Here is a 19,018-nt window from a genome sequence, read left to right as displayed (position 1 = left end):
TTAACTATTATAATATAGTTTTATCATAATATGGTTACATTCATTGAGACCTTTGAGATTGCCTGAAAACTTTTGATGTATGTGACTTCAGCAATCTCTCGCTCGTTGGTGATATTAAAGTCCCGTTTTTTCCCAAATGTCACTTTGAGGTCTACCATACAGTATCCCGGGAGACTGAAATGCTCTGACATTACTTTGTCCTTGTTCTGAGCCCTGCTGTCAAACTTGTCACCATTATTTTTTTAAGTAAAGTTTTTCCCATTTATCCTATGTAGAATCCAGAGGGGCATTGCTGGCATCTGGTGGCATAGACAGAGGAAGGACATATGAGGACTCTTCTAATCTTGTGGGTGGAATTGTTAGAGCTTGTGATGGTGCTGTTGGGGTAGACGTGGGGGCAAAGTAGAAATAGGGATTTGTTGCAGGGTCTGGTTCCCATGTTAGCATCACTGTCCTGTTGTTTCTTGATGCTTATGGGAATCTGCTTCAAGCTGTATGCAGGTACTAGCCTGCCATCCAGTGCCTGTGAAAGTGCAATGTCATTGTCCAGTATGGGCTATAACTTACTAATAATGCATTTGAGCTGCCTGACTCCTGATTTCTTAACCCCATAGAGTAACATGCTCTCCTCCTACATTATCTCAGACATGAAATCTTCATCCACACAAGGAGCAGCTGTGTGCCATGGGTTCTGTACAAAGACAGGTCACCTAAACGGCTCCCTTTCTATTATAGAGCAAAAGGTTTTATCTTTGAAAACTGCAGGCAGAAATCCAGGAGAAAAGGAGCAAGAAGCTAAGTGCCAGGGTGAGGGGTGGGAGTAGGAAAAAGGGAGCTACAATTCTCCTCCAACCTTTGATTAAAGTTAGAATTTTCAGGAAGAAGAATTTTCCAGGCCACAAGTTGGCACAGAAGTAATATCTGTTCCAAAGATTGTATACTTTTAAGGGGAATAGGAAAAGATAGCTAAGAATTGTACTATTTTTTTTTGCAGGGGGGAGTATTTAAGTCTAATTTATTATGTCTGGTATCTGTTGTCTTTATACAGACTCAGTCACCGTATGCTTTTATGCAACTTGGTAGTTCTTTACATCAAAGTTGCCTTTAAAAAGCAGCAAACCAGCATCATCTTTTGTTTTGCTCAAAACTCACTGAGGGGTAAGAAAGAAAAGGGAGGAAATAAAGAACAGATGTTACAATCCCTGCCTTGTCTGGGAAAAAGGAAGTTAGCTCTTCCATTTTGCATTCTGGAAAAACGAGGTTCAAACAACTCTCAGTGAGTCCACCTTACTGAATCCAGTCATGCATGAGGGCGGGGTTTTGCTTGTTCACATTGCAAGACTCTGCATCCTAATCCTTTCTTTCCTGACAGTGCAGCATCCATGGTGTTTGTGTGCATGAACATTTGCAAGGTGGCCGGTGCAGCATCACAACTGAAGTGCTGCTGTTTTGTATATGTGGATATGTTGATCCCATCCTACAGACACTCATGATGACATTAAGGCTGATCGATGAAATTCTGTGTGAATCTTGGGTTCCCAGTCATGCTCTGTTGTTTAAGGGCTTGACAGACTTTTATACTGCCTTGTATATTTTCCTACTGGAGGGTTTTTAAGAGGACACCTGTGATTTGGGCATCTCTATATTTTTATTTCCTCCATCAATGAAGGTTTTTCATGCAAATACTCAAAGCTAAAAAGGAATGTTTAATTATTATTTTTTCCTATTTTTAATCATGACTGATTTAAGTTACCTCTTGTGAGATTGGTCTTATCTCCCCACAAAGGAAGGAGCGGGGGGGATGATTTCCTTAGCTTGAAAGTTGTGAGGCCAGGAGGTGGAGCTATTTATTTTTGCTGTTACTTGACAGAGAGGCACTGTAATGGTATGTGAGAATGGCCTTGGGAGACCCCCCTCTGTCTTCAGACTTGCAAGATTCTGTTAAGGTAAGCTTCCAATAAAATAGAATTAGCTCATCTGGCCATGCTCCCTATCTAGTCTACCTCACAAGGCTGACATCAATCTTGCACGTCTGCAAGTACATTTCTCCCCCATCCCCTTTATAGCCTAAGAAACTAGGGAGGGTCCCTTCTGAGCCTCTTGCCCCACTCACATTCCTGCAGCAGGCTAAGCTGTCTTTTATCTGACTGTTCCCATGGCTGTGTCTCTTCTCCCTGTCTCCCAAGGTCAGTCTCACATACCATTACAGGCACATAGGCTGTGGAACCCTGTCTCCCTTATGCACTAAGGTTAATGGGGAGACCTCCAGGTAGAAGCAACTGCTGGAAGACAGAGGATGGCAGTGAGAACTACAAGGTCACTATATCAGGATAGGAGACAGAGATAGGGGATGTAGACTTTAACGGTTTTGGGGAGAGGAGATTTGAGACCTCCAGCTTGCTACTACAAGTTTTCTAAGTGCTTATATCAGAAAACTTGGTGCAAAACTTTGCATAGGTTGGTCAGATATGAGATCGACTACTTCAAATGTTTTTGCAAACTGGATAGGATTGTGGAGTAAATTCTTCATGAATGATCATGATTCACTGACAGTTAGGTGCATCACTCATGCATAAGAGGCCATGGTGATCTGCGTTCTTCTTGACTGTCATCGAATAGATATAAAAAGATTGACTAAGCACAAACCTATTCTCAATAAGCAGGTACAACAAAATCCATTTGTTATATATGTAGAAGCATTCATAAATCTCCATATAACTAATAAAAAGCAGCAGCATCAACTATGAAGTTCGCTGTTTTGGTTACTTACCTATCCTGGAATGTTCTATGCTTTACTCGCTGCAAAAAGGTTTTAAAAGAAAGAAGAGGATTATTTGGAAGCTAATCATCCAACAACTGGAAGACAATGAGGCATTATTAGTTCAAGTCCCTATTTTCTTGGTTTGTTAATATTTCTATGTATTGCTACTGTATATAGATATTTCTACATATTAAAAAGCACATTTTTAAGTCTTACCCTTTGAATTATCTCCAGATGTTCTTGGGAATTACTAAAATTTTTCCCAATGTCAAATATACAGAAAGTTTCTCTCTGACAAGCTGTCACCCAGTTCTGATATTCGGTTGTACCTGGAATCCGATCCAAAAAGATCTGGAAAGCCTCCCATACGGCTTCTTGGCAAACTGAAGGAACACAGTAATACAGGCACTTAACAGAAAGTCCTTTAGCCAAATTTGACAACAGCCACCTAAGTGGTCCCTTCAATATCTATCTCAGGTCACATCGAGCTCTCCCCACCTGTCATACAGCTCTTGATGCCTCTTGCTCCTTCATTCAAAAACATTAAAATAAATACATAAATAAACTAAAAGTAGACAGGCTACAAAATACAGGTTCTAGCAGTTCAACTGGTACTATTCAGAGAGAGTCTAAATAGGATATCACTTCCTTCTCCAGATTATCATTCTTTGCTCTGTTTTATTACCAGAAGGAAAAGCAACTTTATATTTCATTTTGATCACATATTGAAAAATTACCTTAGAGCAGTTTTTTTTAATTCATTCACAACAAATAATTCACTGTTGCCCCAGAATAAGGGGACTTATCCTGGACACATGGAAAGTGATTTCCTTCAGTGAACTTGTTTGCATTGCAGAGACAGCAGGATTCACTTTGCTGAAGGAAAGAAGCCACCTGGTTTGTTTCAATGCAGCAGTCCCGTTGGCCTTAAACTGCTCTGGGCCAGGACTGAGAGGGAAGAAACTTCTTGGCCTCAGCACGGGCCAAGGCGGTTCAGATTCAATGGCTTCAGGATTGCCTCCAGCACTTGCTGGAGCTATTCTTGGAAGATTTTGATGATCAGTCTGGAAGAGGCTCCAGACAGGCTGATTTCAGCACACACCTTGGACAGCCCAGTAGGGTTTCCTGGAATATTCGACTGAGAAGCACATTGGCAAACACAGGGGGAAAAGGTTGGAAGGAGCTCGAAAGCAGAACCCAGGGAAGCAGCACGGTTGCTTTGCTTCACTGTCAGAAGTGAGGGGAACATGCTGCTTGCTTCTCGAAGCAGCTTTTTGAAAGGGCACTTTGACACTCCATCAAAGTGAAGAATCCTTTCAAAGCTTTGCATGACCAAACTTCTCAGTCCAAAGTGTGTGTGTGTGTGTGTGGGGGTGTTAGTCCCCCCCAACTTGCTTTTGTTCTGATCAAACACCAAATCAAAAGGGCATTATTACACCACAGGATTAACACTTTTGATTCTCTTAGCGTAACACGCAAAATATCTGTAAGGAAACAATGGTTTGCATTAGAAACCATGCTTTGCTCTTGCCGTGCTGATTGCATCTGTATTGTAGGAATATTTAGCTGTTAGAAACAAGAGGCATTAGAAATTCTTCAGAACAAGCCTTTCTCTCATGCTAGAGACTAGATAAGCGTTTGAGAAAATGAAGTGTTGTTTCCACTGAAATAATACATTGAAGGTTAGCTTCAGAAAAATAGACTAGAACTAATGAATAGTGCATTCTATTCTATTGATACCTAACTGTATTTTATTTCAAACTAAACCCACCATGGAGTTACTACAAAAAATATTAGGATGATAATTAGATTAAAGCAGATTGGCAAACAAAATTAATGTATTCATGTGTCATTAGATGTATAACTACTAAAGGATCTCTTTGAATTGTGTGGCCACCATATACAGGTTTATTCTGAGTTGCTTTATATACTAATAAACTTATTTCTGACTCAGCCAATTAGAGGTTTCAATCTTTTCCCAGATTGGGAGACAAACAGGAAGACTTTCACTTTCTAACGGTACGATGTGTGAACAAGGGTATATGGTTGATTTAGTAGTTTCCTGGTTTATGTGCTGTTTAGGTTAGCTTTAAAAAGGAGGGAAAAACAAACTAGAAACTGATAAACCATGCACCTTTTGCTCCTCCTCAGGACTGATTCTGCCTTGTTTCTAGATTGTCCAACAAAGCATACTGTAATTTATAAACTATGACTTAGCATCATCTATGAATGGAACGCTTATGTCAAAAGAGTCCATTTTTAGTTCTATTAATGGTTTCTTCATGTATTCTCCTAGTAAATTTCTACAGAAAGAAAGTCTGGGTTGATTTAAGCAGAGTCCCCATGGAAACAGCTTTCCCCTTGTGTGTATTTGCACTAATTGGTTAAAAGTTTAACTGTTTTTTCCTGAGGATGAATAACTAAACTGAATATCAAGATAGTGACTATGATGGGAAATAATATCCCTTATGCTTCTGGGCAGCTGCTGGCTTCTGCCTTCTCATTTGAGTAAATAGCAGCAAATACATGCAAATGCACAAAGCTCATAAACCTGGGAAGAGGCTTCTGAACCCACACACAGCAGGCTAAAATCTCATGGCTGGAAGGAAGAGTTCTAACTATTCCCTCTGCTGAGTGGACTCTTGTTAGTAGTCTTATGCAATTAACACAACAAACACAGCAAGAAGGGCTAACATGCACACAAATATTTAACAGCCTGCTGCTCAAAACTGAAAGTGTGTGGGTCAGGCTACAGAAGCCCATTAATTTGTTCCTAACAAATAAAAGCAATACGCTTTCCCTGTATTGCACAAGCCAGCTTGAATTGGTTGAAAAGGGAAGCAGACATTCCATAGGTAATACGTATGCTACAGATGAACTGAAAAAAAAATGCAATGGACATTTAACAAAATAAAATTTTAAAAGGCTAAATTAATATCATATTAATAGTACCTCTGATCAAATGCTTTTAGCATTCCCAGAGTGGCTTGGATCTTAGAAGCATTCTCATGATCTTTTATGTGGTCTTCTTACCTGGAGATGTTAAAAATACTGTATGTGTCCATGGGTGAAAGGAATGTATTCCTTGTCACCAACAAATTTAAGAAGAAGCCGGGCATCTGTAATAATGTGTAATAAGGCATGTGTAATGAAGCTAAGACTTAAATGTTTTGGACACACTGGAGAAGACCTTGATGCTTGCTAAAATAGAAGGCAATTTAAAAAAAAGGCTGACAGAAGACAGGGTGGCTAGGTGCTTGATGCTGGTGATGACATCAGCATGAGTTTACAGGAACTCATGGAAGCAGTTATGATAGACAGTCCCAGTGAAATGATGTCCACCAAGTCATAGGGAGTGAGAAGCGACTGAACAGCCCTTGAGTACCTCTATTCCATTACTTCCAAACCACCAGCTCTTACTGTTGAACAGAGAACACTAAAATATTTGTATGTAAGCCAGTCTTCCGTTCAGTGTTGTTTTATTAATTATACACAGGGGTGACTGCGGGGATGAGGTGTGTGAAAAAAGTCAAGTTGGTGCCCACAGCCATGAGATCAAAACCCTACCCCTTTTTAATGTGTGTTGTGTAAAGACTGCTAACAAGATTCACAGAGCAGAGGGGACTAGCTATGATAAAACCTTGTGGCTGGAAGTCAGGAGAAATACTGCAACAGAATCATCCTTCTGTGAAAAGTAACTGAATTCTTTGCTTCCCATTTAATGCACATTAAATTGAATTTCCAAAAGTCTCAAAATGGAGGCAAATGAGGGCACAGCAGGGGAAAACTAGTGCCAGATGGTGAAAACAGCACATTCTACACGAGAAAATATAGAAGCCGTTTTTAGAATGCCTGACCCTTTCCCTTAAACTACATGAGAAGGAAGACTTGAATCTCACCTTGCAATTCCTTTCATGGCCCCCTTATTTTTTTTCCAAAATTAAAAAAAAAACTTTCTTTGGCTTGTTATCTTTAGGTTTTTTATAATATAAACACCTGATTTGCCTTTCCTTTATCCTTGATGCACATAATCTTATCAATTGTGTGCAAACAAGATTCAAAATCTTGGGGAGGAGAACAAAGATGCAAGAGGAAAAAAACAGAGGAAAAAATACCTTTCAGATTCTCAATCCCCTCAACTTCTTTTGCCCTCTCCCACAAACATCATGTAAAAATGGCTTGTCATACTTCGGATGCTTCGCTATGTTCCCACTTTCTATGACAATAAGCCAAAGACCCAGTATAAGTCTCAACACCTTTTGATCTACCATTCTGAATTCAGAAGAGCCTCCTGGCACTCCTCTGACTTTTGCCTGGTGCATAGTAAAGCCTATATCCTTTCTTATCAACAACAACCCTTCAAGAGGGCTGTTTGTAGTAACTTCAGGGGGGTTTAGTTTGAAATACCCCTTATCATTACAGTCATCCTATAATGTCTTCATCTGGCCAGCAACCCTCAGAAACCTAGAACACAGTTACATCTAAGAGTCTTTGGCCATCTAGGGAAGAGTGGGAGCATAGGTATCCAAACTGACCTGCCCACAGAACCCTGAACCAGGCTGAAGACAGTCCTGCATGAGTTGTTTTCAGCTGCTTTACTTCCAACTGAGAGGAATAAACCATATTCATGATAACTCTTAATTTTCTCTAAGGAACAGAGGAGTCTGATTCTGCTCCTCACTGTTAGGAGATGGTGGAGGCAATACTGATGAAGAATCAGAGCCACAGTCAACTACAGGTTGTTACAAGTGCTATAAAGATCCAGAGCCTTATCTAACATTATTTATTTATTTACTTATTTACTTATTTATCAAATTTATATAGCCACCCATCTCACAAATGGGATACAGTAAAAATGAAACAATAAAAAAGGCATCTTAAATAACCATTAAAAACAATAAAATATATGTGTAATAAAACACAGGAGAGTTTTTTTTTTTAAAAAAACATACTCAATAAAGCCATCTCATGGGGTCCCTGTTTCCATGGGATCCCCAGGCCTGCTGGAAAAAAACACATATTAAGAGATTTCCGGAAGGCTAATAGGGTCCAGGCCAGTCTCACCTCAGGGGGGATGATGTTCCAAATGCAGGTGCACAGCAGAAAAGGCTCACCTCCTAGGTCCTGACAGGTGGAACTCCTTAACAGATGTGACCCATAACACGGCCCTCCTGCCTGACCTGATGGGGTGGGTAGTTGCAATTGGGAAGAGGCATCCCCTTAAAAGGTTGTCATTGTAGCAGAAGTACATCATGATCCAGGAAAAAAATACCATTAATTATTACTTCAAGGAGTAAGGTCAGTATTGCTAGAGTCTGAGGTGAGATTTGAGAGAGAATCTTAAACAGAGCAATGACAAACGTAAGATGGGTTCAGGGGCAGTGGATATTTCCATGAACAAATAATGGTATCATGTGATGAAACTGAAAACCTCTTGAATAACTACTTTGGGAAACCTGTACCTGATAAGACTAGAATGACCACTGAGGTCAGGATGGACGAGAGGGAGGGGAGGTATAAAGGAATGCAGAGATGACTTGGGGAAGGAAAGAATGAACCATTAAGGAAGAGAAATGGCAATTTAATCCTGAGAAAGAAACTCAATATAATCCCACCTTGATTTTGCCTGGTATCAGGTGGGGCAGAGAGAAACTCTGACAGGCTTTCAAGATTCTTCATTATACTCTACAATAATAAAGTGGTATTCCTGGAATCGCTGTGGCGTCTGTTTCTTGACCTGGCCAACCTTGAAAGGCTGACAGGAGATCACTGCTGGCAAGGATTTGCCTGTCATGAGTAAGGATGGCGAGCAGGGGGCTCCCATCCAGACTGTTAAGAGCATGTGTAGCACTGATGAATTGTTCAGCCATTCAAAGAGACACAGATCGGGACCGCCTTAACCTTTGGGGTTTATATGTCTGGGTTTTTCCCACGCTTCTTCAGTTTGTTAGGATTCCTGTTATGTACTAGCAATAAACATTAGAGACCAGTTCCTTGTCTCAGAGTGTTTCCTGGCAGTTAGGATATTGCCCTGACTCACCACTGACTCGGATAGTGAAGGGGAGGGTAAAGCTTCCTTAATTAGATATTGACTTAATCCCAGAATAATTTATACAAGACCAATCAGCTGCCCTTCTTATGATGGAGGTTGGGAAATTAGTATCTCTCCTCTTGCCATACTGATAGGTAAAAAGAGCAGAATTGGTCCTCTTGGGATCATTGGAGCAGTTGGATAATTTGAAATAGAAGGAAGTAATTCTGGGGAAGCCAAGTTAGACAACAGAAACAAAGCAAATTGTCCTCTTTTCTTTTTCTTATCACAATCAATTCTGAACAGCTTCTTGTGTTTGGGCAAAACCTCTGATCGAGGGGAACACACTGGAAGAGTTGACTCTGTCTCTTGAATATTGGTAACGGTGGGATAATCTGGGCCCTCCAAGGTTGAAAGAGGGAGTTAAAAATAGCTCCAAAAGCTCAGCAGGGCCCAATTTCTCCACCATGAGATCTGCTTCCACCAAGTTGCACAAAGATACCAAGATGTATAATGCCAGGCCTCTTTGGCAAAGGCTTGACAATGTGGGCACATTTACACCACATGGCCTTCTCCAAATCAGTTAAGTCATAAAGTGTGACTGTCGGGTGTTGTGTCCTTACTGCCATTGTAAGCTGGGTGCTTACTGGCATTGCAGAGAGGAGCCCTCAATGCCATTAAAATTCTTGAAGTAATAAGTTCAGTGTTAATGGAGCAAGCTAAAAGCTACTAGAGAACCAAGGTGTCCTTTTTATATAATTCAGCACAAAACTAGACAGGATTCCCAGCAAAAGTTTTATTTATAAATATTCTGAATAGGCTACTGCATTTGTGCAGAATCCCTATTATGTAACACACAGAGGCCACAATGAGAAAGACCTTATCCTTGGGAGAAACAGTTTCTATGTTTTAAAGATGAAAAGGATGTGATTCTACAACAGCCAGAGAATATGGATTTTCTGGACCTAAATCATAAGGGCTCTAGGAAAGAATAGGGGGTTGACACTCTTGTACTATCCCTTAATACCCAGGTTGCAGCACTAGCAAGAACATGTTGCCCAGAATTCCCCAGCAAGCTGGCTGGGGAATTCTGGGAGTTGAAGTCCACACATCTTAAAGTTGCTAAGGTTGAGGAACCCTGAGTAGATACTGAAAAACATTACTTATGTATTCTTTCATGCAAAATGTCACAACTAGGCTGCTACTTACTTGGTGTGTCTTATCATTACCATTTATATTCATTTGCTGAGTGCTAACAATTTAAGGGCTGCCTGTCAGAGAGACCCTCTTTCTCCTTCTAACTGCTATGAGTCTTGCAGGAGAAGCCATTTACCGAGGGCTGCTTGTGAAGCAGGCGGGAAAAGATGTCTTCCCATGTTCCTCCCAAAGTGTTTTAAGACCCTGCTAATGGAGCTGCAATTGATTTGCATTCTCTGTGCTTTCATAAAAAGCATCAGAACCAATCTTTTTAATGTGGCATTATATAACTCGCTTTTGCCAATTCTGTAGTTTTGATGTCGTTTTTATTTTGTGATTATTGTTGTTTAATGTGCTTATGTTTTATTTTGTAATGATTGAATTACTTCAGTGCTGTAGACTGCCTGGTGTTTATTTTAAATACATTCATAAAATGTGTAATTTAATTAAATTAACTAAAGAACCGATAGTAGATTACTGTTGCTGAATTAAAGGAGGTTGTTAAATAATGAATGCATGTAGATTCATATGCAGCATCATAACAAACTGTCTGATGAGTGTATCTTAACCAGAGTGCAGTATTATGTTACGATCCACTGAACTGAACAGTCCAGGAAATACAAGTTGGAGAAACACCAATCTAGAAGGTAGCCCAGATGGTCTAGTGCAGCTTTCCTCAAACTTTTTACCCTGGAGGAACATTTGAAATTTTTTCAGGTTTCAGGGAACCCATGCACAAAACTGATTATATCTACAGCTAGCACAGCTCAGCACATAAAGTTAAAACCCCCCCCAGTGATTTTTGTTTCGTCTATGATCTCTCACAGAACTCCTAGTGACCTCTTGCAGAACCCTAGAGTTTCAAAGAAGCCCAGGTGATAAAGGCTGGTCTAATCTACAGGTGTATCTGTAGTGTCAGATTGCCCCATTCTAAGTATGGGCCACCCACAGTAGCTGGAGGCCAGGAAGAGATGACACTGTCTTTCACTGATGTGCAGGTGGCCTCTGCCCATCTTTGCCTGCTTTGAGTCGAAAGTAGTGTTTGGTGGCTTGTACTGGCTTAAGACTGTGGCCTGGTTTGACAGCTCTGCTTCACCTTGTTGTAGGCAACCCCCTGCACTTTAACAGGCTACTGTACAGAGGCAGGCAGGAGATGGGTGGGGGGAGAGAGAGAATTGTATTTTCTTATCTGCAAGATTCTGCAAGTGTAGCTTTACAGTAAAGTAGAATTAGCTCGACTGGTTGTGATTCCTATCTGGTTCACCCCACAAGGCCGACATCGATCTTGCAGGTCTGAAAGTACAACTCTCCCCCATCTCCTATATAGCCAGAGAAACTAGGGAGGGTCTCTTCTGAGCCTTTTGCCCCTCCGACGGTTCAGCTGCAGGCTATGCTGTCTCTTATCCAACCTTTCCCTTGGAAGCATCTCTTTGCCCAGTCTCCCAAGCTCCTTCCCAATACCATTACAACTTAGGAATGTTCAAAGTCATGTGTCAAATGAGTAAGGAAGTGTTTAAAAAAAATGGCAACCAATTTGAAAGTTTAAATGTAATTTATATAATTGTCTATGGGGCCTGACTTTTTGTATTTTCTTGACACCAATATGAAAGTGGTTTGCCACTGCCTACTTCCAGGATTTTTTTTTACTTCTAAGATAAGTCCAAGATACTTAATTAGCATACTTAATCCCACCCTTTTTCCTGTTGCTAAGTAAAATGACTTAAGTGTTAATAATTTAATTGTACAACCTGGTAAAAATATGTCTGTAAGACTAGTTTTGATTAGTACACAAGAGACATAATGCTTTGGTAGGTTTTTGTCTCCTTTCCTTTCCTTTCCTTTCCTTTCCTTTCCTTTCCTTTCCTTTCCTTTCCTTTCCTTTCCTTTCCTTCTTCCTCTCCATATACTAACATTTTAAAATATAAAAGATGTATTAAAAACAACAACGACAAAATCTAAATAAAAAGCTCTGGATAAAAATATACATTTTATGCCCTCTTTTAAAGAACAAAAATCAAGGGGCCAGCCTACAGCACACTATTCCATAACATAGGACCTTCATAGAAAAAGGCAAATTACCTGTGATGTTACATGTATCAGTCCTGGAATCTGCAAAGGGGACTCCGCTGAAGATCTAAAGGCACAAAGAAGACTATGCAGAAATAGGCAGGTCCTAAACTTTCTGGATAAGGAGATTAAAAGTGATAAAAAATAAAATAGGTCTCTTAGCTTGATTAGTAGGTTTTGCACTGACTTGCCAAAGGTCACCCACTGTCTGGAGAACAATAGTTAAATTATTTGTAGCAAGGCATAGCAAATAAATATCCATGGATATGGATAAAGGATAAATAAAAGCAGATAGGAAATAACAGAAGTATCATCTTACCTCTTAGCCTATAATAAGCTTGGTGGCTGGCTAAAATTTGCTTCACTGATTCTTGAGGGCAAACCTTCACTCCAGTTGGGAAAAAAGAGGATCTCTTGGTTCGATGCTTGGCCATATCAAATATCCTCCGAATAGTTGACACTTTGGATCTCTTTGCCAAGTTTTCAAGTCCTGAATCATCTGCCAGATGTTTGGCTTCATTGTGATTAATTTTACTGGGGGTTTCTGTAACAGGAAATACACAAAAACAAATCAATAAAATCAAATGCAGAATTATTTATACCTGTGTATTAATTTTCTGATGACAATAAGAGATCAATTCATGGATATACCAATAATGCCTCACTACTGATTCATAAAGAGGGGAGGAGATAAATAGGGCAGAGATCTCTGTTGTGAGATCCTTAATCTCACAACACATGGACAGATTCAACCATAGTTTCAGCTGGGAAACTGTGAGCATCCTAGACCAAGCTAGATCCAAAAACACTGGGGAATTCCTGGAAGCTGGGCACTCAGACAAATCAGCCATCAATAGATACATAGAGATAAACCACATATACACACCATTCAAAAGAGATAATAAAAAAGCTAAGAAGGAAACAAAAAGACCAGAACACATCCTCTCCAGCAGCCAACACCCAGATAAGCAAGGATTGTCTCCAGACAAATAATCAAACATCTGCAAGCAAACAGCCAGGCTCAGAGAGCACTAAGGACTGCACAGTTCACCCCTGAGCTACTTTATTCTCTTCTATTGGAAAGTTAAAGCATCAGAATATACAGTACGTACATGCAGACACAACATCACCTTTATTTTAAAAAATCCTTTCTTACCAAATGTTTTGTACAATAATAACTTCTAGACCTTGCTTAACCTTAATTCTAAAACACCACAGCAGGTAAAAGTTTTGCATAACACATAAGAGGTTGCTGGTTTGAAACATGGCAGAAACCTTTTGTTTAAATGACTGTTTTCTGTCCTTCAACTAGTTTGATTTCCCTGGGTAGCTGAAAGCCTTTGGGCTTTTTTTTTAAAAAGTAACCGCAGCTTACCATTTTGTTGTTTTTCCAGTTACTTGAGGTAAAAGGGGTTCATGCTGTGTGAAACTGTTTTACCTCTATTATCTGGAAAAACGATGAAATGGTGGAATCTTGCATTTGTGTTTTTTTTAAGGCCTTCAGTTAAGCTAGGAAAAACTAGCTGGTTGTGGAAAAGAAAGCAGTAATCAAAATAAAGGCCTTCTAAGTTTTGAACCAGCAACACTTTATGTGCTATGTTGCTTTGTAACTCTCTGCACTATTTGCCAGTGATAATAGGCAGGTGGACTTAAAACAGATGAGTATAACTACTGGTTACACTGAGGGGGTGTTTCTTCCTCTGCAAAACATCCAATGCACTGCTGGGGTTAGCCTGTTAGGAAGTAAAACACTGAGGCAGGAGAGAGGTGAGTAGAGGCTGACATCATCTATTTCTATTTCTGCACTCAATAGTTGTGGTCCTGTTCCGGTGATGGGGCAAGTAAGCAATGCGGACAAGCCCACTATCAGACAAGATTTTCAACAAATGCAAATTAAAAATTGGAAATGTTTTTGATAATCTTTTTAAAAAAAATGAAAGCTATTTAGGTTCATAAATAAAAATATTGCCAGGCTTGAAAACCAGCATCAAGAGAGATTTGAAGTACAAATATGGAATATGGAGGGCAAAAGTGGAAGAAAAGGACAAACACCTAGGCTATTTGGCAAATTTCTAACATATGATTCATAACGATGATTAAAACAAGCATGAAACAAATAATATCCTGCCATCTATATCAAATAATTTTGATACTGAAATAAAAAATAGTTATTTTTCTCTTCTCTTAGTAGAAGAGCCAATGCTTATTCTGACTTTCTATTACAGCAATATGGAGAACAGCATTCATTTGATTCAGGACTGGACAAACTTTCATATCTGGGAAGCCTGACTTAACGTGTTTTGGGTGGACAAAGGCAAATGGGTGGAGTCATGATGCAGCAGGTTGGCGCCCAAACTTTGTTTTATTTTCTTGCATTGCATGCTGTTCTTTTTCAATAATGTTTAGCCTATTGTAGGTGTTACACTACAGTTTCTTTTGATGTTTCTCACCTCAGAATGGCAGGAAACTATCCTATCGATTTTCAGTGTTCTTTGTGAGATATGATTCCAGAAGCCATAAAAAGAGGTTTGAGGGCCACATGTAACCCTGGAGCCTCAGGTTTCCCACAGCTAATCTCTTTTACAGAGCAAATCCTTTCCCCTGTAAACTATTTATAAAATATGAATTAAACTCTTCACCTGTCAGTTTAGTTTGTAGGACAAATTTTACCAAATAGCTAAATCACACAGAATTTTTAAAACATATATAACATCACATTGAGTCCACCTTGAATTATCTCATCTTCTAATAGCTTATTTAAGATTTGTGACATGAGGAACAGCTATTCTATATGTGTTCCCTTTTATTTCCTCTACCAGCAAGTGTGCTTCAGAGCCCAGGGGTCATCAACTAATGGACACATTTGAAATTGTCTATGAGTGGGTAGACCTAAAAAAGTTCAATGGTGGGCATGGAGTCTGGTGATGATCATCAAGAGAGAAGCCTGCAGACATCCAGAGATGCTATGTTGGGTGCTCATGTCCAAAGAAAGGAGATGAAAGAATGTAAAAACCTCCATGCAGTGTCTGACCATTTAGGCCAGTATTTCTACCAACAATATCACCCAGGTGGAAAGTAGAGCCTGAAGGTCTGAATACCTGTGAAATTCATCAGACTTACACCTTCAAACATCAGTCTTGCAAGTCTCCTACTCTCTATCTGGAGAGGCAGGAGATCTCACTTTGGTTACTGGAGATGGCCTCCGAACTTCAGGACGCATGACTATCTGCCAAGCACCTTGCTGCGGCTTTGTTGCAACACCATCGGCAAGTGGATGTATAAATAACAAATTTACAAAATGCCATGATGCAGCTAACTAAAACAGTTGGGATAGAATTTGCCTCAACCCACAGCAGTGCATCAGCCTGCAACACAGCTGGCATTTCTGCGTTCTGCTGGAAGCTTGCCAGAAAAATTTGGAGGAGACTAGGACCAATTCCTGACCTTTACAACTCCATGTGAACTGTTTATGGTGGGCAGACCAGCAGAATTTCCCACTGGTCATGTTAGGGTGACTTTTGTGCTATGTAGGTTTACCAAAGAAAAGAGCAACTGGAATTGGCAAAGGTAGCATACAAACAGGCCTCAGACACACACAAGCAGGAGGGGGCTGGAACTGCTGAAAGGGATTCAGTGCAGCTTTCTACAAAATATTTGCTGTCTGCTCAACCTTCAAAGAAGCTTGACTCAAAGCTTCTCAAAGTAGGGCTGACAGCACCAGAATGCGAGAAAGAGAAGAATCTTCCTCCCTCCTCTCTAGGGAGCTTCCTCAACAAGTGTCATCTTAAAGGCAAGAAAGGGAGTAGGCTGTTTAGAGAACTGGGCAGCTGGGTGCTTGAAGGATTGGCTCGTAAGGAAGGTAACTTTTTTTTAGTGTGAAGAAAGTAGCTGGAGTTTCTTCTCAGCCAACATGAGCTGTTGGGAGGCAGATGGAGTTTGCCCATGAGTTGGAAAATAAGTCAGTCTCTTCCATCAGTTCTGCTTCTGGAGCTGATATCCTGACCATGGAAGCATTTAGTCATGGATCGGGGTCTCCTTTTCCCTGGAAAGGTGTTAGACTTAGTAACAAGGTTCAGTTGTGCAATATGTAAACAAAACTTAATTCTGGCCAGAATCCTGAATCATGAGATATGTAAAATAATATTCAAGAACATTCTTCACAATGCAGAAAAATTACCCCATCCCATTTCAGTTTTAATATATCTAATAGTACAGCCTTTTGCCAGTTGTGAGACCAGTCTCTCTCTCTCTAACACCTGTACACATAAACCCAGGGACAGATGTTACTAGTTTTTGCATGAGAAACTGACCAAGAATAGTAAGGCTCTTGGCAGAGCTTTGAGGTAGTCCAGACAAGATGCAGCAACCATGAGTACTAACACTACCTTTATTGTAAGATTACATTAACAGAATCTTGAAAGTCTGAAAGTACCTATCTCCCCCCTCCCCACCTTTACAGCCCAAGAAACTAGGGAGGGTCCCTTCTGAGCCATTTGCCATGCTCACATTCCTTCTGCAGGCTCAGCTGCCTCCTGTCTGACTGTTGCTGCTATTCCTGCTGCTGCTGCTGCTGCTGTCTCTCAAGGACATTCTCCCATACCATTACAGCTATAAACTAGAACGGGAAGTTGAAAAAAATATCCTGGAAGAAGGCAATAGTAAATCACTTCCATATAGTTGCCCCCCCCCCAGCACAAACATTTAAAATTCCAGAAGCATTGATGCTTAATTCACAACCTCTTTATATTTGACATTTAATAAACTAAACTAAAATATCAGTTTTATTGCATTTCTTATATCTGCATATAGCATAGTCACTGATGACAATAGTTTTGCCCTTTTACTTAGTTATGTTAATCTGCACAGGCATTTGTCCTATTTTCTGCGTATTGAAGACAGCTGTGGAAATATTGTATATTGTCATTACAATGCAGTTGAAGATTGGCAGACATCTGTCATACTCCAGTGATCTTTCATTATTACTTAACATTTATGTCCAATTTTTCTTCTTCATAATTCTACACAGAAGTGTTCACTGTTTCCCAGGGGTACCTCTTTTAGGCATTACACTTGGCACTATCTGATTTAACATCAAGGTCACCTATTTTCTTTTTACAGTAAAACGGAGACCAGCAACAGCCCTCAATGTTAGCATTCTATTAACAGGAGAAGAGCACCAACTTTTTAAAACTGTCCACTGCGGAATAATGTTATTGGCTTTTGGAGATTCAGTGACAGGCAGCTTTCAGTTAAACATTGACTGGAGCTATCTGAACTTAATTTCTCCCAGACCAGAGGCTTTAAAATTAAAGTGCATACTGACCACCTGACCACCTCTGCAGCTCTCTTCTTGGTATAGTGAAACATTTGAGACTTTTGGACTTTCACCTCCACAGATAGTGATTCATCTACAACAGGGATGGGCAACCTGGTGTCCCCCCTGATGGTTTGGATTATGGTAGTCATACTTCCATATGGAGCTGGTGGAAATTGCAGCTCAAAGTATGTGGAAGGTATTGTGTTGCCTACTACCCATTTACAGAATGAATTAATTGTTTCCTTCAGAAACCCTGGGCAAAATTACTAATCTCCTTATTTTGAGCTTCAGAGTGGTCAAATCTGCTTTGGAGCTCACTGGTGCCCATTGGCACCCCAGGAAGTGTGGTTGGATATAGGAGGGGTTCTTTTCTTGTATTTTTATAGGGGTTTTTTGGTAGTTTTCATAGCTTTTGTAGTTTTTCCTGTAGCTCTGTTTGTTTTTATTGTTTTGTTGTTTTTGCCTGTGGGTGTGTGTCTGGATACTCACCAGCACCTCTGACATACCTGGGGGCTCCTTGCAACTGAGTGCAATAGTTTGGAGCCACACAAAACTGCTCCTGGAGCTGCCAGGATCCCAGGGTGATAGGATCCTGCGACAATCAATGATGTGAGAGGAGGAGGGACATTTAGAGGTTGCATGGTGGAGTCTGAAGTCCTGGCTAGTCTTGGAAATTGTCTTAGGCACTGGAATTGGAGTGGGTAGAGCTGTGAACTGCTAGTCCAGGTACCAGTGGGCTGTCCACCATGCCAGGTACCATGCCTAGAGTGGCTGGAACCATGGTAAGCCAACAGGACCTTGTCCTAGGCCATAGCACTCCTGCAGAGGTCAGCAAGGAGTGGAGAATGATGTAGGAGTGGCTGAGGTGGTGTGGTCTCTAGGCCGTCTGGATGTGGTGGGAATGCCAGTGAAGAGTACAGTGGAGGAGGAAGAGTTGTGGGCCAGTATGGCACGGAAAGGAGTTGGTGAGGCCAGCACAGTGAGATCTGAGGCCAAGGAGGCAAGGCTGACTCCTGGAAGACTGGTAGCCAAGCAAGGCCTAGTACTTGATAGTACATCCTTCTTTGCTCTGCTGGACCTTTGGTGGGGATGGATAAGCTGGGGGTCTAATTGGCTGCTCAAGCTGGAGTGGGGGCCTTGAGAGGTTTAAAGCAGGGATGTAGCAGCTCCCTGATAGGACCAACTGCCTCACAGCTGCAGAGTGCCAGAAGCAGAGCCATTGGTGGGAGGCTGGGGATCTTGGGTGGGATTATGTGGGCTGCAGTGTTGGTAGGAAGGTTGGGTGCTTGCTGCTTGGTTTGGGTGTGTGCGTATGTTGCTGGGTGGAGGGAGGAATGGATGGTTGGGCCTTGGGCAGAGGAACAAGAGCTAGGAGGGGACTGGGCGGGGGGTGAAGAGAGGGCAAGTGGCGCTATTGGAACTATGATATATTAAAGTGGTAGATGGCTTCTGTCTTTTAGGATCAACCATCAACAGTAAAGGAACCAGCAGTTCAAGAAATACGCTGCAGACTAGCACTTGGTAGGGTAGCTGTGAAGGCCTTGGAAAAGATATTAAGATGCCAAGATGTGTCTATATCTACGAATATCAGAAACATGCAGGGAGTAGTATTCCCTGTGACACTCTTTAGAAGTGAAAATTAGAC

At 40.8% G+C, this 19,018-nt stretch overlaps 1 protein-coding gene across 1 annotated transcript in view; it reads right to left on the bottom strand.

Annotated features, from left to right (window-relative positions):
- The window catches only part of IMPG1 (interphotoreceptor matrix proteoglycan 1), a 74,209-nt gene that overhangs the window by 47,709 nt on the left and 7,482 nt on the right, over positions 1-19,018 (bottom strand). Inside the window, 3 exon segments of the mRNA XM_063297683.1 lie at positions 2,771-2,799; positions 2,978-3,144; positions 12,376-12,600. Of these exon segments, the coding sequence (XP_063153753.1) occupies positions 2,771-2,799; positions 2,978-3,144; positions 12,376-12,600 (421 nt within the window).

This window comes from Candoia aspera, chromosome 1, assembly GCF_035149785.1.
Source record: "Candoia aspera isolate rCanAsp1 chromosome 1, rCanAsp1.hap2, whole genome shotgun sequence".
Classification (NCBI taxonomy): Eukaryota; Metazoa; Chordata; class Lepidosauria; order Squamata; family Boidae; genus Candoia; species Candoia aspera.
This window is presented reverse-complemented; position numbering and strand designations above follow the sequence as displayed.